At 46.6% G+C, this 21716-nt stretch overlaps 1 protein-coding gene and 2 pseudogenes across 2 annotated transcripts in view; 2 read left to right on the top strand and 1 right to left on the bottom strand.

The window, feature by feature from the left end:
* Positions 1–4147: 4147 nt before the first annotated feature.
* LOC139002515 (pre-B-cell leukemia transcription factor 2 pseudogene) lies at positions 4148–5430 on the bottom strand (annotated as a pseudogene).
* Positions 5431–13608: 8178 nt separating this feature from the next.
* Positions 13609–21716, top strand: part of LIMS1 (LIM zinc finger domain containing 1) — a 163962-nt gene continuing 155854 nt past the window's right edge. Inside the window, exon 1 of one of the 2 annotated variants that reach the window (XM_070405862.1) lies at positions 13609–13732. In XM_070405862.1, coding sequence (XP_070261963.1) covers positions 13701–13732 — 32 coding nt within the window. In that variant the 5' untranslated portion in view covers positions 13609–13700. The remainder of the gene's footprint in view (positions 13733–21716) is intronic. The other variant, XM_070405864.1, reaches the window with a different exon arrangement.
* Positions 20792–20890, top strand: LOC139004623 (U6 spliceosomal RNA; annotated as a pseudogene).

The following is a 21716-nucleotide window of genomic DNA, read 5'->3' as shown; positions in this document are numbered from 1 at the left end:
TGAGGTTTTTGTCCTTTATTAATATGGCTGATCTTAGGGGTAAAGCATTCAGTCTTTCACCATTAAGATAGATGTCAGCTGAGAGATTTTCAGAGTCCTTTTATCAGGTTGAGAAATTTTATTTTAATACCTAGTTTATTGAGGTGTGTTTTTTTAAAATCATGATTGTTTACAATGATTGGTTGTTGGATGTTAAACTAACTTTGCATTATTACACTGATTATTACACTGATTGGTTTTGGGTGTTAAACTAACTTTGCATTTCTGTAAATAAGAATTGCTATTTGAAGCTTAATGATGAAGGCTAGAGTATATATATATATATATATATATATATATATATATATATATATATAATACTATTCTCACTACTTTGACATGTGTTTGAAATTTTCTAAAATAAAAAGTTACTAAAGCCCTAGCTAGTTTGGCTCAGTGAATGACTGTCAGTCTGCAGACTGAAGGGTCCTGGGTTCAATTCCGGTCAAGGGCACATGCCCGGATTGCGGGCTCAATCTCCAGTGGGGGGCATGCAGGAGGCAGCCAATCAATGATTCTCTCATCATTAATGTTTCTATCTCTCTCTCCCTTCCTCTCTGAAATGAATAAAAATATATACTTTTAAAAAGTTACTAAAAATTAAATAAAGACTAGAAGATTATTAAAGAATTAGTGAAATGAAACTAGGAGACTAAGAAAATGTAGGGGGAGGAGCTAATGTTAACAAAAAGGTGGATGACAAAGGAAATATAATCATAGTTGCTTCTGTCTCATTGGATAACAATATAATATCAAAATGCTACTTGCAAAATATTAGGATGTTATATTAGGAGAATAGTTATAGAGCAAGTGAGGAGGCATAAGGGTCCTAAATTCTTACCTAATATAAAAGTAAATTAATCAAAATAATAAAAAAATAGATTTAACAAATCTATGAGCATATTATATAGAAATATGAAGGTAAATATTAGAAGAAAAAGCTAAAATAGTTTAAAGTAGGTGCCTATGGAGAGAGGGCCTAGGATCAGAAAAGTGGAGCATAGGATTAATGTTTTTTTATCATAATCCTTTAAAATAAAATAAATACCCCTGGCCAGTGTGGTTCAGTGGTAGAGTATTGACGGGCACACTGAAGGGTTGCAGGTTCGTTCCCTGGGCCGAGTTGGGGTGTGTGCAGGAGGCAACCAATTGATGTGTCTATCTCACATTAATAACTCTCTCTCTCTCTCTCCCTCCCTCCCTCCCTACCTCCCTTCTTCTTTCTCTAAAAGTAAATGGAAAAAATATCCTCAGGTGAGGATTAACAGCAAATAAATAACATGGCAGAAAGATGACTGTCTGAAAACTAGGAAAAGTGTCCTCACTAGAAACAAAGTTGGCCAGAAATTCAGACCTTTAATCTTGAGATTTTAGTCTTGGGAACTGTGACAAAATTTCTGGTATTTAAGTCACTCAGTCTGTGGTATTTTGTTATAGCAGCTCAAGCTGATTGATACACATGTCAATATAGTACATATATTAAAATTATACTTTTGGGATTTATATTATTCTCTATTTTGTTGTGTTTACTAAATCTACTGATTGTGGATAACAAATATTGATATCAAATGTCAATAGAAAACAATAATAATGGATTATTAGGACTCTATTTCTCATTACAGTAAATTAATGACTTTTTATGAACTTTTTTTCTCCTATTGCAGTGTATATAGTACAGTTAATTCTTTAAAAATCCAGAGGATACAACTACAATAAAAAAAATCCTCAAAAACATTCAAATGCATGGAGGCTAAGTAAGTAAGTAAGATGGCATTTTATAAACAAAGAATGGGTTACCAATGAGATCAAGAAAGAAATAAAAACTTCCTGAAAATGAACACAGAACAATCCAAAATCTCTGGGACACAGCAAAAGCAGTCCTGAGAGGGAAGTTCATAGTACTACAGGCCTAACTCAAAAAACATGAAAAATCAACATTAAACTATTTAACCCTACAACTTAAAGAACTAGAAAGAGAACAACAAGATAAGCCCAGAATAAGTAGAAGGAAGGAAATAATAAAGATTAGAGCAAAAACAAAAGTGGAGAAGTAACCACTGACACCACAGAAATACAAAGAATTGTAAGAAAATACTATAAACAACTATATGCCAACAAGCTGAACAATGTGGATGAAATGAAAAAAATCCTAAAAAAATACAATCACCCAAAACTGGATTGGGAAGAATCAGAAAATCTGAATAGTCCAATAACAACTGATGAAATAGAAGCAGTAATAAAAAAAAACTCCCAGCAAACAAAAGCCTAGGTCCAGATGGATTCACAGGGGAGTTTACCAAACTGGCAGCTGGGCATCCCTCTGGCAATCCAGGACCTCTGGCTCCTAACCTCTCACCTGCTTGCCTGCCCTAACCACTCTGCCTGCCTGATCCCCCTAACTGCCCTCCCCTGCCGGCCTGGTACCCCCTATTAACTTTCTTTCTTCTTTTTTTAAAATATATTTTATTGATTTTTCACAAAGAGGAAGGGAGAGAGATAGAGAGAGTTAGAAACATTTATGAGAGAGAAACATCGATCAGCTGCCTCTTGCACATCCCCCACTGGGGATGTGCCTGCAACCCAGGTACATGCCCTTGACTGGAATCGAACCCGGGACCTCTCAGTCCGCAGGCTGACGCTCTATCCACTGAGCCAAACCGGTTTCAGCCTGACTTTCTTTTTTAATCTTATCCCCTTTACACACAATTGTATTTGACTTCCTTATTGGCTTCTCCCTCTCACACAATTTTTCTCTCTCCTTTATGTAACACTTTTTCCTACTGACTCATCATTTATAAACTTTTCTTTCCTTATTTCCTACTTCTGTTCCATCATGCTTCTTCCCATCTTTCTCCTACCCTTCCTCCCTCCCCACGTTCCTTCTTTCCTTTATCTTTATCCCTCCCCGTCCTCCCCTTTTCCTTCCTTCCCACCTTAATTTTTTCTTCACTTCCTCCCTTGGACCTGCTTTGCTCCCTCCCCCATTTCTTCCTTCTTCCTGTTCTCCTTTTAAGCTCTACCAGCTCCTCTTTAAAACTTTTCTTCCCTCCCTCTTTCTCTCTCATCCTACCTTTCCCATGCATTCTTCTCTACTTCCACGGTTTTAATATCTATCTATCTACCTGCCTAATTATTCACTATCATTTATCTTTTTACTTTTCTGACTCCTACTTTTAAAATCTGTCCCCAGTACACAACTACAGTGGGGCCTTGACTTATGAGTGTCCTGACTAACGAGTTTTTTGAGATACCAGCTGTCTCTCCGGCGATTTTTTGCATTGAGTTGATAGAGTAATTTGAGTTAACGAGCTCCTTAACGAGCTCGGTCTTGGAACGAATTAAACTCGTAAGTCAAGGCCCCACTGTATACTTGATTTTCATTATAGCTCCTACAGTTCACTCATACATCCTCTTTCCTTCTTTAACTCTGCTGTCTACTGACTCCTTTATAAAGTTCTTCCCTCCCTCCTCCCCCCCCTTTTTTTTCCACCGAGCAATTCTATTAGTTTAAGATGAGTTGCATATAAGGTAATAAAGCCTTCTGGAGGGGGAGGGATGGGAGGCCCGGGGGCGTGGTCAGGTCATCTGTCCAGAAGTTGTGTCCCATTTTTGGCATCTCTGGTAGGTAGGGCAAGGCTGGCTTCTCCACAGATCCCAGAGCAGATAAGGGGTGGGGGAAAGAGAATGGATGAAGAGAGAGAGAGAGAGAAAGAGAGAGAGAGAGAGAGAGAGAGAGAGAGAGAAGTCGTATATGTGTCTGAGAGAGAATGTATATGTGTCTATAGAGAAACAATAGTTGTGTATGTATCTATGAGAGAGAGAAACAGAATAGTTGTGTGTGTGTCTATGAGAGAGAGAGAGGATCTGAAAGAGGGTTCTGGGTCTGTTTCTGTGTAAGAAATGGGGAAAGAAAAAGATTGAAAAGAAGGGAAAAAGGGGGAGACAGACCCCACCTTCCCCTTAGGGGACCCCCTTCTCCTTGCCATGTAGTCAGCAACCCCAGCACTGAGTCGGCTGGGGTAGGGCGACCCCATTTGCCCTTCTCCATCTTGTGCTTCTCCTGTGTCTGGGGCTTATCCTCTGGATGCCTTTGTCCTCTCGTCAAGAGTCACCTCTGAGCCCCCACCCTGTGGCCTGAGGGGTGAGAGCAGTGGGAAGTGTCAGAATGAACGCTCCCTGGTCCTTCTGTTGGGGACGTCACTGAGGACGGGGTCACAGCCTCCTGCCAGCGCCGTTTGCCCTCATTTCCCGAAGGCTGTCCATCTGGCCTCCCCCGAGGTTATCTCCGTGGCCCCTGGGCCATCGAGTGTCGGAGTGATTCCACCTGGGAAGCAGGGCATCCCCAGAAACATGTCTCCAGACCCTGAAAGATTGAAAGAGCCGCCAGAGCCTGCGGAGGAAGCGGGTGTCGGGGAGCTGGTGCAGCTGTGGCCCCCCTGGGTGACAGACACGGCGGTCTTGATGGCATAGATGTTTCCCTCCTCTTGAAACTTTCCGCTATTTTTCTTATAGCGAATCCGCTTGTTGCCAAACCAGTTGGAGACCTGAGAGACGGTGATGCCACGCTTCTTGGCTAGCTCCTCCTTAGCCTCTTCACTGGGATACAGGTTGCTCAGGTGGGAATAGAAATACTCATTTAGGACCTCGGTGGCCTGTTTGCTGAAGTTCTGGCGTTTCCATCTGGCATCCAGGAACTGGGAATGAAGGATCATGACGGCCTCGCAGCTGCATCTGGATGGCCTGAACTTACGGTGTATGATGCTCACCATCTGCTCCATCTCCTTGGGTGCCACAGGCCTTGTGCAGCTCTGCTCCCTCAGCAGGTTCATGACGTGGGCTGTGAACTCGTTACATGCCTGCTCACACTTCTCCAGGTCCGAGTGGTAGATATGGCGAATCTGGGCAAGTTTGTTGCAATAGTGTGAGTGTTCGATGGAGTTGTCAGGGGACACAGGGTTCCTGGAAGCTGCTGCGGCTGCAGCTGCTGCCACTGAGCCCCCGCCCCCAGCCCCCTTCTCAGGCCCAGCCATACCTCCAGAAGCATGTTGTCCAAGCGCATAAGCTGGGGTCTACCGGCTCCTCCTCCTGGGAGCTTCAGATGCTGAGGCCGGTCTTCTCCTTGATTTCACACAGGACGCTAAAGAGAACTGGCTTCATTCAGTGGCAGTTTAGGGCGTGTTTCTTGGCCTGGGCATTGTCCAGGCTCTGGTCTGTGATGGTCATTATCTGCTGCAGAATGTCCCCAATGTCTTGCTTCCCTTGGTCTCCCGGGACCCCATCCCCCGCCACCCCACCGGGAGGCTTGCCAGGGCCCCCAGGCACCCCACCCACCAGCCCCAGGCCCCCCTGGCCTCTGCCTGGAGGGGGTGGCCCCAGCAGCCACTCGTCCATAGTGGGGGAGGGGGGGCTGAGGCCCACTCACCTCCTGGTTACTTCCCCCCAAACTCGCCCTGACCCCCGCCTGTCTCTCCGTCTCCTGACTCCCCCGGGGGTTCACCCCAGCTCTGAAGGGAGACCTGGGGTACCGGCTGGGCCCTCCACAGGAGACCCTGGCCCCCGGTGGTGGAGAAAATGGAGCTGGAGAGAGAGGAGGCCAAGGCAGAGGTGTGTGTGAGCGAGAGGAGCCCTCCTTCCCTCTTTAAAGCTTCTGTTGGGGGGCGGGAGGGGGCGGGACGTTAACCTCCAGCCCAGGGCTCAGCCTCAACGAGGTGTTCACTGCCCCCTCTTCCCCCCCTCCCTGCCGCCATCCTGCTCCTATTCCCTGCCCAGGATACCTGGCCCAGTGAGGGTGGCCGAGGCCAGCGCAGCCCGGGCTCTGCTGCCGCAAAGCAGGAGCGCCTCTGCCCGGAAGGCCTGGGACTGTCCACCCCTCCGTCTGGGACCTGCCAACAGCCCTCACCGGGCCTCTCGGCGGGGCTTCCCGCTCTACATTGCCTGCTCCTGCCGCTGGCGGGCTTGTTCCCTTTCTGTAGTTCTGTTTCTCCTCTAGGCCTGTCTGCATGCAGGCCTGCCTTCCTCCCCCTCTCCTTTCTTATCCCTTCCTATTGTATCCTATCCTACCCCGGGGCCTTGCAGCTGCCTGAGCAGAGGGTGGGGATGCAGTCTGCTGATCCAGTTGTGACATTATGGGTGTAACGGATAATTAGCATATTCCTCTCTTATTATATAGGATATATATATTTTTTTTTTTTTTCTTGATTTCAGAGAGGAAGGGAGAGAGAGGTAGAAACATCAATGATGAGAGAGCATCATTGATTGGCTGCCTCCTGCACACCCCTCACTGGGGATCAAGCCTGAAACCTGGGCATATGCCCAACTGAGGAATCGAATTGTGATATCCTGGTCATAGGTCAAAGCTCAACCCCTGAGCCATGACGGCTGGGCTGTGGTTGCACCATTTTACATTTGCATCAACAGTGCATAAAGGTTCCAATTTCTCCACGTCTCTGCCAGCACTTGTTGATAGTAGCTATTCTAATGGGCATGAAGTAGTATTTTAGTGTGGTTTTGATTTGCAGTATCCTAATATGTTCCAAGTTGAAATTCCTTTTTATTTTTTAAAATTGTTTTCTTTTAATATTTATTGTTGAAAGTATTACATAAGTCCTCCATTTTCCTCCCATTAACCTCTTCCAGCCTGCTCCCATTCCCCCTCCCCCGAGGCCCTCACCACTCCATGACTGAGTTATGTGAGCATCTTTTATTTTCTTTTTTTTTTTTTAAATATTTTATTGATTTTTTACAGAGAGGAAGGGAGAGGGATAGAGAGTTAGAAACATTGATGAGAGAGAAACATCGATCAGCTGCCTCCTGCACACCCCCCACTGGGGATGTGCCCGCAACCAAGGTACATGCCCTTGACCAGAATTGAACCTGGGACCCTTGAGTCTGCAGGCCAACGCTCTATCCACTGATCCAAACCGGTTAGGGCGTATTTTCTTTAATATATTTTTTATTGACTTCAGAGAGGAAGGAAGAAGGAGAGAGAGAGATAGAAACATCAATGATGAGAGAGAATCATTGATCGGCTGCCTCCTGCAAGCCCCCCTCTTGGGATCGAGCCCACAACCTGGGCATGTGCCCTTGACTAGAGTCAAATCTGGGCCCTTTCAGTTCGCAGGCTGATGCTCTATCCTCTGAGCCAAACCGGCTAGGGCTGTGAGCATGTTTTCATATGGCTTATTGACTTTATTTATTTATTGTTTTGACAATTTTTTAGTTTTTATTTCATAATCATAAACTGACCTCTGCAATCCACTAGACTTGGAAGGGGTAAGGAAAATATGGAACCCAGTGAACTGCAGTGAGAGCATGGAGGTTACAGAATATTCCAAGCAGATGGCGGGGGGAGGTGTGCGCTCCTGAGGGACAGAGAAATGGTCTGGTAGTTAAGCTAGAACACAAGTCAAATTGATTAGAGTTGTCCACAGTCAGCAATGGTGATCTTGTTCGTCTTGCCATTCTTGGACCACAGCGCTCCATGGCTGCCACAATATCCATGCCTTCTTTCAGCTGACCAAAGACCAAACCCTTGCTATCCAATTACTCAGTGTTGGCAGTGCAGAGAAAAACTGGGAAACTTGTTGGTCCAGCATTTGCCATGGACAAGATGCCAGGACCCATATGCCAGGATGAAATTCCTTTTTATTTTATTTAAAAAAAATTTTTCTTTTAATCTTTATTGTTGAAAGTATTACATAGGTCCCCCTTTTTCCCACATTAACCTCTTCCAGCCTGCTCCCGTCCTCCCCTCCTCCCCCCCACCCAGGCCCTCACCACTCCATTGTCTGTGTCCATGGGTTATGCATATATGCATACAAGTTCATTGGTTGATCTCTTCTTACCCACCCTTCCTGCCCACCCTCTGAGGTTCAACAGTGTGTTCTATGATTCTGGGTCTATTTTTCATCATCAGTTTATTTAGTTCATTAGATTTCACATATGAGTGTGATCATGTGATACTTATCTTTCTCTGACTGGCTTATTTCGGTCAGCATAATACTCTCCAAGTCCATCCATGCTGTTGCAAATGGTAACAGTTCTTTCTTTTTTATTGCTGGATAGTATTCCATTGTGTAAAAGTACCATGGTTTTTTATCCACTCATCTGCTGATGGGCACTTAGGCTGTTTCCAAGTCTCAGCTATTGTAAATTGAGCTGCTATGAACATAGGGGCGCATATGTTCTTTCTGATGGTTGTTTCAAGTTTCTTAGGATATATTCCTAGAAGTGGGATGACTGGGTCAAATGGGAGTCCCATTTTTAATTTCTTTCTTTTTTTATTGATTTTTTACAGTGAGGAAGGGAGAAGGATAGAGATTTAAAAACATTGTTGAGAGAGAAACATTGATCAGCTGCCTCCTGCACACCTCCTACTGGGGATGTGCCTGCAACCAAGGTACATGCCCTTGACCAGAATCGAACCTGGGACCTTTCAGTCCATAGGCTGACACTCTATCCACTGAGCCAAACTGGTTAGGGCCATTTTTAATTTCTTGAGGAAACTCCATACTGTTTTCCATAATGGTTGCACCAGTCTGCTTTCCCACCAGCAGTGTACTAGGCTTCTCTTTTCTGCACAACCTCGCCAACACTTGTTGTTGGTTGATGATAGCCATTCTGACAGGTGTGAGGTGATATGTCATTTTGATTTGCATCTCTTGGATGATTAGTGAGGATGAAATTCTTATAATCAAATTTCTCTCCATAGAAGGACTTGCTGCCTGTACCATTATGGCATGTGAGGTCACCAACCTGGCACATAAATTCCAAATAATTCTGTGAAATCAGGAATCTTTGTAACCAGATCCCCCCCCCCCTCCCCCCACCCCCCTGCCACCAGGGCTCAGAGCACAAGAGTTTTCTGCTGTCTTTGAAACTTTGTCTGCAAACAGTATGAAGGAGACACAGCCTAAAGGGCTTACCTGCAATGGTGATGTCAAAGAACACAGTAGGATTCATCATGGCTGGTCATGGACAGCTCTGGGGCATTCACGTCTGCAAAGCAGCCTATTTTTATTTTTTAACTAGAGGCCTGGTGCACAAAATTCGGGCATGGAGGGGGGGTTCCCTCAGCACAGCCTGAACCCACTCCAATTGGTGACCCCTTGGGGGATGTCTGACCACCAGTTTAGGCCTGCCTAAACCAGCGGTCGGACACCCCTCTCACAATCTGGGACTGTTGGTTCCTAACCACTCACCTGCCTGCCTGCCTGATTGCCCCTAACCCCTCTGCCTGTCTGCCTGATTGCCCCTATCCTCTCTGCCTGCCTGCCTGATCACCCCTAACTGCCCTCCCCTGCTGTCTTGATCTCATCCCCAACAGCCCTCCCCTGCTGCCCTGATCTCACCCCTAACTGCCTCTGCCTGCCTGATCACCCCTAACTGCCCTTCCCTGCCAGTCTGATCTCGCCCCCAACTGCCCTCCCTTGCAGGCCTGATCTCGCCCCCAACTGCCCTCCTCTGCCGGCCAATTTGGCTCTGATTGGTCAGTTTCTATGCCAGTCAGCGTCAAAAGCTCTGCCTCCTAGACAGCCATTGGCTCCTTACATTCACCCAGATTTGGTTCTGATTGGTCAGTTTCTATGCCAGTCAGTGTCTCTTGGCCTATCAATGGGGCCTGGAGAGAAATGGAGGCGCAGCTGTTGGCCAGGCAGGGAGAGAAAGAGAGGCAAGTTCTGATCAACGGCTGCCACAGAGGCTATGGATCAGACCCTGCCTCTCTCTCTCTCTGCAGCTTCTCTCCAGGCTGCAGCCCCCTAGTCAGTCAGTGCTGGGTCGGGCTCCCTGCAGCGGCCCAGTCAGTGCTGGGTCGCCATGGCAACCCAGCACTGACTTCAGTTCTGGTCAGCCTTCGGTCATAACCGTCGTTATGACCCTGGCTCTTTATTATATAGACTAGAGGCCTGGTGCACAAAAATTTGTGCACTGGGGGGGGGGGGGGTCCCTCAGCCCGGCCCGTGCCCTCTCGCAGTCTGGGACCCCTCAGGGGATGACCACCTGCTGGCTTAGGCCTGCTCCCCGAGGGATTGGGCCTAAGATGGCAATCAGACATCCCTCTGGCAGCCCAGCAGCCCTCGGGGGATGTCCACTTGCCAGCGGGGAGCAGACCTAAGCTGCAGTCAGACATCCTTAGCGCTGCTAAGGAGGCAGGAGAGGCTCCCACCACCACCGCTGTCCTGGCAGCCATCAGCCTGACTTGTGGCTGAGCAGCGCTCCCCATGTGGGAGCGCACTGACCACCAGAGGGCAGCTCCTGCATTGAGCGTCTGCCCCCTGGTGGTCAGTGTGTGTCATAGTGACCAGTCATTCCCAGTCTTTCTGCTGTTAGGGTCAGTTTGCATATTACCCTTATATTATATAGGATAGAGGCCAGGTGCACAGGTGGGGCCCAGCTGGTTTGCCTTGAAGGGTGTCCTGGATCAGGGTGGGGGTCCCACTGGGGTGCCTAGCCAGCCTGCGTGAGGGGCTGATGGCTGTTTGCAGCTAGTTACACCCCCTTCAGGGTGGGGGTCCCCACTGGGGTGCCTGGCCAGCCTGGATGAGGGGCTGATGGCTGTTTTCAGGCTGGCCACCCCCCCTTTAGGGTGGGGGTCCCCACTGGGGTGCCTGGCCAGCCTGGGTGAGGGGCTGAGGGCTGTTTTCAGGCTGGCCGGTGACTGAAGCTCCCAGTCTCTCCTTTTTTTCTTCTTTTTTTTTAATTCTGGGATTTATTTACCTTCTATAATTGAAACTTTGTTGCTGTCACTGGAGCTGAGAGCCAGCTCCAGCTCTAAGGCCACGGCCTGCTGAAAGCAGGTATCTGGGGTTTGTTTAGCTTCTATAATTGAAACTTTGTTGCTTTCGTAGGTTAGAGCTGGGCCGTGGGAGGCGGAGAACCTTGGCTTCCTCCATCACTGGAGCAAGCAAGCCTCCTGCTCACTTCAGCGCGTGGCTGCTGGCTGCCATCTTGGTTGGCGGTTAATTTGCATGTCACCCTGATTAGCCAATGGGAAGCATAGCGAAGGTACGGTCAATTACCCTTTTTGTCTTTTATTAGATAGGATAGCTGCATAGCATTATATATTAAAACCATAATTTATTTATGTCCTGGTTAAATAAACTTTCTCAGTTGCTCTTCAAAACAAAACTACGAAGATTCTCCTTGTATACTCTTCCCATTTTTAAAACATTTTTATTATGAAATTTTAAATATACACTAAAGTAGACAAACTAATATAAAGAACTCCATATACCTATAAGCCAACTTCACCAGTTATGAACTTATGGCCAATTTTGTTTCACTGATACTCCTACCCATATCCCCCACCCCACCCCTACATTTTAAAGAAAATTCCAGTCATTCTGTCATTCACTTTATAAATTATTTCCTAGACATCTTTAAAACCTGTGCATACTGTTTGTGTACACATAAGAATACATCTGTAAGGTAAATTCCAGAATGTGGATTTCCTGATCAAAGTGGAGTTGAATTTCACATTATGATATTGCCCACTTGTCCTCTACAAAAATTGTGGATTTATTCTCCCATCAACAGTAAACCAAAGCACCTGTTTCCTGTATCCTCATCAAAACAGTATATTGTCCAATTGTTAATCTTTGCCCATATATTAAAAAATGGTATTTTAAATTTTTTTATTTTTATTTTTTTGTTAATCCTCACTCAAGGATATTTTTCCATTGATTTTTAGAGAAAATGGAAGAGAGAGGGAAAGACATAGAGAAATATCTATGTGAGAGAAACACATCGATTTTGTTGTGTCTGGCCCAAGGCCGGGGCAAGGGAGGAGCCTGCAACTGAGGTACTTGCCCTTGACTGGAATCATACCCGGGACTCTTTGGTCTACAGGCCAAGGCTCTATCCACTGAGCCAAACCGGCTAGGGCTTAAATTTTTATTTGATATTGGATACTTTCTTGTGCCTTTAAAAGTCATTCGTATTTCTTTTTTTCTGTGGAAACCTGTGTATATACAGTGGGGCCTTGACTTACGAGTGTCCCGACTAACGAGTTTTTCGAGATACGAGCCGTCTCTCGGCCGATTTTTTGCTTTGAGTTTCGAGCTAAAATTCGGGTTACAAGCCAGCTTCAGATACCCCACCGCTAGTTGGCGCAGCGAACGTCACAGTGAACGCCACAACATCAGCCCAGCATCACGTATCTCACTCGTTCACTTTTGATTTGACATATGAGTAATTTGAGTTATGAGCTCCATCACGGAATGAATTAAACTCGTAAGTCAAGGCCCCACTGTACCTTGTCTATTTTTCGGAATTGGTGAACTTTTTCTTACTGATTCTTTTGTCATAAAGAAATTAGACTTTTTTTGGTCATTACATTTATCGATATCAAATTTTATGACTTCTGGGGTTTATATCTTGTTTGGAAAGTTTCTCTTCCCTTCAACCTTAATTTTTTTCTCCCAAGTTTTCTTCTAGTATTTTTACATGTTCTTTTTTTTTTTACATGTAAAGTTTTGCTATACTTAGAATTTATCTTGATTTAAGGATGTCAAAGGCATACAGTGTCTCTCATCACATATCTAGACTAGTAGGAGACAAAAGTTTTCATTCTGTAATTAGAAATTAAGTATAGTTACAAAATCACCATCAGATAGCTTAGCCCAGCCTGGGGGGCTCAGTTGGTAGAGCAATGGTCTTGTGCACCGAAAGTTGCCTGTTGGATTCCTGGTCTGGGAACAAACCTCGGTTGCCAGTTCCCAGTCGGGGCACCTAGGAAGGCAACCAATTGGTGTTTCTATCTCACATCGTTTTTCTCTCTCTCTTCCCCTTCCTCTCTCTAAGCATGTCCTCGGATGAGGATTAAAGAAAAAAAAAAATCAGATATCCTGGAAGAGATTCTTTTTTATGTCCAGGGTAAATAACCTATGTTAGATGCTTTGCAGATTTCAAGTTTTGGTAGAGTGAATGGGCAGAAGGGACTGAGGGCAAGGAGGAAGGAAACAGGCAGAGATAAGACTGGGGTGTCTCAAGAAAGGTTAGGTTTCCTAGTTCTCAATTCGTAAGCACAGTGAACACCCCAGTGAGCACCGCAGAACGCGCCAGGTTTCGTGCACAGACAGGGATTCAGTGCTGGCCACCTTCCTATGGAGTCTCCTCAGGCCCCCTCACCAGGACAGGGTGGAACTCCGTAGACCCCAACACCTTGGGCCCAACTGCCCCCTCCTGAGCCACGCGGTCCGTGAGCAAAGCTGAATCAGAGACATCGTGGGGAATAAGAGCGGCTGGCTCCTTCCGCTCCCGGCGAGCGACGCTGTCACCCAAGACAACCGGCCGAGTCAGTCCTGAGACCTCTCCGCCTCAAGCCCTGGGCTCCCGGGCCGTTTCCGGCCGGCGGAGCGGGTCCTCACCGCAGCGCGCGTGTGGGGCGGGGCGGGGCGGGGCCCCTACGTCTCCCGCCCGCCACGCCCCCACTGCCCCTTCCCCTGCGCCGCGCGCCCTCGCGTGGCCAGCCCGGCCCTTAGCCGGCTCCGGGAAGAGGCGGAGGCGGAGGCGGAGGCGGTGGCCTCCCCGCCCCTGGTCCGCCTCTCCTTCCTGTCGGTGGCCCGCCCGCCGGCCCACACCCGGCTGCGGCGGAGAGGAAGGAAGACGCGGTTGGGGCGCCCGGGACTGAGGTGCGGAGGAACGGCGGCCCACGCGGAGAGATGCTGGGCGTGGCGGCAGGAATGACCAACAGGTAAAGGTCGGGCCCCTTCCCGGCCGCCCGCGCTGAGCACCCGCCACGTAGGCTGCGAGCGGCCGCCGGCCCTGTCGCCGGCCTGGGCGCCGGCCTGGCTCTCCGCGCCCCTTCCGGCGGCGACCCCCTCGCGGGACCGCCCTGGGTCTGGCTGCTCCCCGGGCCCCGCTTCCGCCTCCCCCGCGCCCTGCAGCCGGGGACTGGCTTGCGGTCCCTCAGAGGGGTGGTAGCAGGCACCGGGAACGTGTCCGATATGTTATGAGCACTTTGAATACTGTCTTAGTGCTTAGCAAAGTACTCAGCAGCAAATATTTGCTGAGTGAATAATTTACATTCTAGCAGTAGGAATAGAATATAGGCCAGCGGTCTTAGCACCCATTTTAAAAATAGAAATTAACTTATGGTAGTTATGCCTATAGGTATTTACTATATTAGAAATGAAAACTGAGACATTTAAAAATATTTTGCATAGTAGAAGACAACTGGATTTTCCTATCTCCTTTGCCTTCAGTTTATTGCCATATATTTTGATTGAATTATATGAAGAAAATGTGGGCTTACACAGATAAGTAGTTGGAAAGGGGAGGAGTGTTTTTTTTTTCTTTTTTAATATATTTTATTGATTTTTTACAGAGAGGAAGGGAGAGAGATAGAGAGTCAGAAACATCGATGAGAGAGAAACATCGACCAGCTGCCTCCTGCACATCTCCTACTGGGGATGTGCCCGCAACCCAGGCACATGCCCTTGACCGGAATCGAACCCGGGACCTTTCAGTCCACAGGCTGACGCTCTATCCACTGAGCCAAACCGGTTCTGGCAGGGGAGGAGTGTTTTAATAGGTTTTTAAGTAATTGTGGGTATTCTTTGTTACTACACCTAAACGAGGTAACTGATAGTTTCTTTTTTTTTAATTCAAAGTCTTTATTTTTTTTTAATTAAATCTTTATTGTTCAGATTATTACAGTTGTTCCTCTTTTTTCCCCCCATAGCTCCCCTCCACCCGGTTCCCACCCCCCCCCCCGCCCCCCACCGCCCTCACCCTCCCACTGTCCTCATCCATAGGTGCACTATTTTTGTTCAGTCTCTTCCCGAATCCCCCACACCCCTTTCCCCACCAAGAATAGTCAGTCCACTCCCTTTCTATGCCCCTGATCTACACTAATAAAAGAGAAACATGGTAATTGGCGTAGACCGCTACCCTTCCCATTGGCTAATCAGCATATCCTTATGCAAATTAACTGTCAGCCAAGATGGCGGCGGGCAGCCAGGCAGCTGGAAGCGAACATGAGGCTTGCTTGCTCCAGTGACTGCAGACTGCAACGTTCCCCGCCTGACTTGCCGGACTCTGAGCTACAACTCTAAGAAACTTTGTAACAAATATAGAAGCTAAACAAAACCCCAGAAAAAAGCTTTCAGCCAGCCGGGAGCTCAGAGCTAGAGTTGTACTTTGTTTCGATTATAGCAGCGGAAGCCTCAGAGCTAGAGCCAGAGCTAAAGCTGGCCCAGAATAAAAAAAAAAGAAGAAAAAGAAAAAAAGGAGTGGTTGGGAGCTTTAGTCAATTGCCAGCCTGAAAGCAGCCCTCAGCCCCTCACCCAGACTGGCCAGGCACCCCAGTGGGGACCCCCACCCTGATCCAGGACACCCTTCAGGGCAAACCAGCCGGCCCCTACCCATGGACCAGGCCTCTATCCTATATAGTAAAAGGGTAATATGCCTCCCAGCACCGGGATCAGCGGAGCTGCAAGGCCTCCTGGCACCAGATCAGCATGACAGGGGGCAGCGCCCAAACCCTCTGATCGCCATGCGGCTCTGTGTGTGACAGGGTGCGGCGCCCCAACCCCCCCTCTCCCCCACAGGCCCTGCTCTGTGTGTGACAGGGTAGAGCCATAACCTCCCCATCGGCCCTGCCCTGAGTGTGACAGTGGCGGCGCCCCAACCCCCTGATCTGCCCTGCTGTGTGCATGAGAGGGGGGAGCTCCTCAACCCCCTGATGGGCCCTGCTCTGTGCATGACAGGGGGGAGCTCCCCAACCCCCTGATTGGCCCTGCTCTGTGCGTGACAGGGGGCAGCGCCCCAACCCCCCTGATGGGCCCTGCTCTGTGCGTGACAGGGGGCAGCGCCCCAACCTCCCCATCGACCCTGCCTTGAGTGTGACAGGGGGCGGTGCCCCAACCCCCCAATCAGCCCTACCCTGAGCGTGACTGAGGGTGGCATCGCAACCTCCCAATCTGCCCTGCTCTGTGCATGACAGGGGGCGGCGCCCCAACTCCCCAATCAGCCCTGCTCTGAGCCTGACCAGGGGCTGCACCTAGGGATTGGGCCTGCCCGCTGCCAGCCAGGAGCAGGCCTAAGCCAGCAGGTCGTTATCTCCCGAGGGGTCCCAGACTGTGAGAGGGCACAGGCCGGGCTGAGGGACCCCGCCCCGTCGCCCTCCCCCCCCCCCCAGTGCACAAATTTTTGTGCACCGGGCCTCTAGTTCTATTATAATCACCAGTTTATTCTGGTCATCAGATTATTTATTCACTTGGTTTTTAGATTCACTTGTTGATAGATGTGTATTTGTGGTTCATAATTTGTATCTTTACCTTTTTCTTCTTCCTCTTCTTAAAGGATGCCTTTCAGCATTTCATATAATACTGGTTTAGTGGTGATGAACTCCTTTAGCTTTTTCTTATCTGTGAAGCTTTTTATCTGACCTTCAATTCTGAATGATAGCTTTGCTGGATAAAGTAATCTAGGTTGTAGGTTCTTGGTATTCAGCACTTTGAATATTTCTTGCCATTCCCTTCTGGCTGCAAAGTTTCTGTTGAGAAATCAGCTGACAGTCGTATGAGTACTCCCTTGTAGGTAACTGACTTTCTTTCTCTTGCTGCTTTTAAGATTCTCTCTTTGTCTTTTGCTCTTGGCATTTTAATTATGATGTGTCTTGGTGTGGTCCTCTTTGGATTCCTTTGGTTTGGGGTTCTCTGCGCTTCTTGGACTTGTAGTCTATTTCTTTCACCAGGTAGGGGAAGTTTTCTGTCATGATTTCTTCAAATAGGTTTTCAATATCTTGCTCTCTCTCTTCTTCTGGCACCCTCATAATTCGGATGTTGGTACACTTGAAGCTGTCCTAGAGGCTCCTTACACTATCTTCGTATTTTTGGATTCTTTTTTCATTTTGATTTTCCAGTTGGGTCTTTTTTGCTTCTTCGTATTTCAAATCTTTGACTTGATTCTTGCGATCCTCTAGTCTGCTGTTGGATCTCTGTATATTATTCTTTATTTCAGTCAGTGTATGCTTAATTTCTAGTTGGTCCTTTATCACAACCTCCAGGGTCTCACTAGATTTCTTGAGGGTCTCATTAAGTTTATCGGCAGTTTCTAGAAAATTCTTGAAAAACCTTAAAAGTGTGGTTTTGAACTCTATATCCAGTAGTTTGCTTCCCTCTATTTCTGTCATTTGTGACCTCTTTCTTTGTCTCTGCATTTTTTATGCTTCCCTGAGTTGATAGAGTGGCTTTCTGTGCTAGGTGTCCTATAGGGCCCAGTGGCTCAGCCTCCCCAATTACCTGAGGTGGACACTCTTGGTGCACCCCCTTGTGGGTTTTGTGCACAGTCTTGTTGTAGTTAAGCCTTGATTGTTGTAGGTAACACTGGGAGGGATTGATCTCCAGGCCACTTGGCTGTGAGAATCAGCTGTGTCTGCAGTGGGAGAACTTATGTGCTGGAGACACCCCTCCAGGGCAAGACTTACTTCAATGGGGCTTTGGTGCTCACTGAGTCTGCCCCCTGAGTGTGTCCTTTATGGATCCGAGGAGCTGCAATCTGGATGGTCCCTCTCTGACCACCGGGCACACTGGCTCCTGGATCTCAAAGGAGGTGCTAATCTAGCCTCTGCCTGAGGCTATCCAGTAGAAGCCAGCTGTGAAGCAATGCGAGTTGCCATGGGGCCTTGGGCCAGCTGCAGTTTGTTAGGTAATTATCAGATTGCAAAGGGCCAGGCGTTTCATATGCAACAGCCTCCCTGGCTTGGGCAGGGCAGGGTCCCAGGGGATCAACAGGGCGGAGTGAGCAGTTATGGCTGCTCTCAGTCCTGCCCTCAGAGGCCCTGCTTCTCAGTGTCCCGGCAATCGCTGCAAGCACCCCCAAGAGAAAGCTGTCCTCGAGTTCTGACCAATGCCAGACAGTACAGTTTCTCCCGTATGAGTCTGGGTCCCCAGAGACTTGCCCGGAACTGAAGCTCAGAGCAGTTGGGAGCTTGAGACTCCCTCCCAATTGAAAAAGACAACTGTGTCCTCAGCCACCAGCCCTCTCCGCATGCGCCTCTGTACCTCTGTATTTTACTTTTGCACCGCACCTCCTCTGAGTCTCGGTATGCTTTTCTCTTTCCTTCTAGTTGTAGAATTTCCACTCAGCCAGCCTTCCTGTGGTTCTGGGTGATGTCCGTTCCGTCTTTTAGTTGTATTTTTGAAGTGGTTGTGTGAGGCAGCAATCTCCGGTGTTTACCTATGCCGCCATCTTGGTTTCCTCCTGATAGTTTCTTAAAGATTAGTTTGGATGTGAAATCTGAAGCCTTACAAATGAACTTTATACATGTGGTACATTAACATTAATTGTTCTGTCCTGCAGTTTAAATGGGCTTGTTACCCTTTGTAACATCTTATGTTTATCATTTGGAAAGTAAATGATTCACCAAGTTAAGGCAGATCTTCCAAATTGCTGACACATTTCATTATACAATATCACTAAATCATTTTTTAATATCATCGCTGATTTCCCTTAAGTATTGAGAAGCAGTCAAGCTCAAGGTGGTGGATACAGGTTTTCCAACATTCTAATTTTCAGTTGAAATCTTGACTTTTATTATTGGTAGAAAACTATTATAAATTGTTTTCCTCAAAGTGACAGGTTCATTTTGTTGAATTTCAAGAAACATCTACAAACCATGATTTGTCTTGTTATTGTTTCCAGTAAAAATGTATCATGAAAAAAGCATTTAATTTACGTTCTTATAACGTATGTGCTTTTCCTCGAGACAGTTGGCTTAACTTTGTATGTAGCAGAAGAGCTTTATGCATACCTCTTTTTTTAAAACTTTTTTAAAAAAATTGATTTCAGAGAGAGAGAAAAACATCCATGTGAGAAAGAAACATTGATCAGTTTCCCCCAACTGGGGCTCAAACTGCAACCTGAGCATGTGCCCTGACTGGGAATCGAACCTACTATCTTTTGGTGCTCCAACCATCTGAGCCACAATGGCTAGGATATGCATGCCTTTCTTTTCATCAGAAGTGACAAAAATGAAGGTCAAGGATCAAGATTTAATAACATTCATAATTTGTACTGCTTCATCAAGGATATCTTTCTTTATTACAAATGTATTAAATATTAAGTTGATATAATATTTAAAATATATGTAAAATATAAAGACTAATAATACAGTGGATATATAGTATTAGTAAAGAGTATAACATTTGGGCTGTTTACAATTTAGGGCTACCTATATATTTAAAGGCTAATATGCAAAGTGCCCCCTCAGGAGTTTGACCTGGAGACCAGGAGTTTGATAGCTTGCTATGATGTGTGCTGACCACCAGGGGGCGGCGCGGAACAAAGGACGGCACTGCCGGGCAGCTGGGGAAGGAAGGTCCTGATCGCTGGCCAGGCCTAGGGATCTTACTGGTGCACGAATTTCATGCACCGGGCCTCTAGTTAATAATAAAGCTATTGTGAAATTTGTGGACAGGTTTTTATGTAAACACTAGAGGCCCAGTGCACGAATTCATGCACCAGTGGGGTCCCCTAGCCTGGCCTGCAGGATTAGGCCAAAATCAGCTCCCCGACATCTCCCAAGGGGTCCTGGATTGCGAGAGGGTGCAGGCCAGGCCAAGGGACCCCACCGGTGCACAATTAGGGCCAGGGAGAGATGCAGGAGGTTGGCCAGCTGGGGAGGGACCACGGGAGGGCTCCAGTGTGTGTCCGGCCCATCTCACTCAGTCCCGATCAGCCAGACCCCAGCAGCAAGCTAACCTACCAATCAGAGTGTCTGCCCCCTGGTGGTCAGTGTATGTCATAGCAAGCGGTTGAGCGGCCTTATCATATCATTAGCATATTACGCTTTGATTGGTTGAACGGCTGACCAATCAACCGGACACTTAGCATATTAGGCTTTTGTTATATAGGATAAGTTTTCTTTTCTCTGGGATAAATGTCCAGTACAATTGCCAGGTTGTTTGTCAGACTTTTCCAGAGTGGCTGTACCATTTTCCTCAAGGACACTTAAAAGAGAAATTGGCGCCCTAACCAGTTTAGCTCAGTGGATAGAGCCTCGGCCTGCGGACTGAAGGGTCCCAGGTTCGATTCCAGTCAAGGGCATGTACCTTGGTTGCGGGCACATTCCCAGCAGGTGGTGTGCAGGAGGCAGCTGATTGATGCTTCTCTCTCATCGATGTTTCTAACTCTCTATCCCTCTCCCTTCCTCTCTGTGAAAAATCAATAAAATATTTTTTTTTAAAAAAGAGAAATTGGCATTGTTTTCCTGTAAGTACATGAAGAATTTGGTTATGCTACAACTGCTTTGATTAGTGCTGAGAGACCAGCAGTTGTACCTGTTATTGCTTTTGCACCGTCAGTGAAAGTGTCAACACAGTGCACAAGGCTATATCAGTATATCAGCTTCTTAGGAACTCCTTAGCATTATTATGAAAAATAGTTTTGATCTGCTAGACCTCTTGGAAAGGTCTTACAGACCACTTGGCCCTTCCCTCCTCAGGTTTCCAGACCAGACTTTGGGAACCACTGTTAATGACATAATTCTAAATGATGAGGGAAGTGCACATATTTGAGATATTTAAAAAGGAATGTATACAGAGATTTCTCTTAAAAGTATGTACTGGATGCTTGTTGTAGTATGTGTTTTCTAGTTTTGGTGGGACTTAATAACTAAGCCATGAAAAACCACTAGAAAAACAGCAACTTGCTGCCATTAAGGATTTTCCCTGACACTATGGCCACTGTTGCTACGAAAAGGGTAAATGTCATGGAAGTGAGTGTGTTCCTAAAACTTCAGTGCTCTGTGCTGGTTTATACTAAAATGCACATATACTAAAATTGGAACGATCCAGAAAAGATTGGCGTAGCCCCAGTGCAAATTTGTGAAGTGTTCCATATTTTTTAAAAACCCATCAAAACAAAATAACAAAACTTCAGTGCTCTATGCCTGTTTGTATGCTAAGGAAATAGAGCTCTAAATTTTTTTTTATTGATTTGAAAGAGAGAGAAACATTGATTTGTTGTACCACTTATTCGTGCATTCATTGGTTGATTCTTTCATGTGCCTTTACTGGGAATCCAACCCGCAACCTTGGCATATTGGGATGATGCTCTAACTAACTGAGCTACCCTCCCAGGGCTGAGCTCTTAATTTTTTAGTAAATGAATGAAGATTTGTTGGTAGAAAAGATACCTTTCAGTTCTGGTTGTTCTGTGCCCTATAGTCCTAGAGAAAACTATCAGGACTGTGCTGTCTTGACTTGTTTGTTTGTTTGTTTATTTATTTATTTATTTATTTATTTATAAATCTCATCCCTTTCCTTTGTGGTAGTTCCTTGAACCATCTTCTGGATGGCTTTTTCTCTTGCTAAATGTGGGCACAGGAAGTGAGCTTTCATTTCTGCCCCTCCACTGGGCCAGGGAAACATCAACAGCTACGGATTGGTGATGGGAGAGCAGAGCTTTATTTTGACACTCTTTATTTTCAGTAATGTTGTGTTTGGTCTTCAGATAATCATTTAAATAAACCTTAGTAGAGGTCATGTTTATAGCTAGGGTTGCACTAAACTAGAAGGAAAATTATCCCAAAGCATTTGTTGATTTTACATTTCTTGTAATTATGTTTTAAGCTGTGACTTCCTGCCCACACGAATATCATCTACATTACATGCTGGACTGTTGACATGTTGTCTTCTAAAACTTTAATTTTTAATGTACTTGAGAGACAA

The sequence above is a fragment of the Myotis yumanensis genome, unplaced genomic scaffold, assembly GCF_028538775.1.
Source record: "Myotis yumanensis isolate MYYU_CA2020_CCGP unplaced genomic scaffold, mMyoYum1.0.hap1 SCAF_2, whole genome shotgun sequence".
NCBI classification, from domain to species: domain Eukaryota; kingdom Metazoa; phylum Chordata; class Mammalia; order Chiroptera; family Vespertilionidae; genus Myotis; species Myotis yumanensis.
The sequence above is the reverse complement of the archived record's forward strand: the minus strand, read 5'-3'. Positions and strand labels throughout refer to the sequence as shown.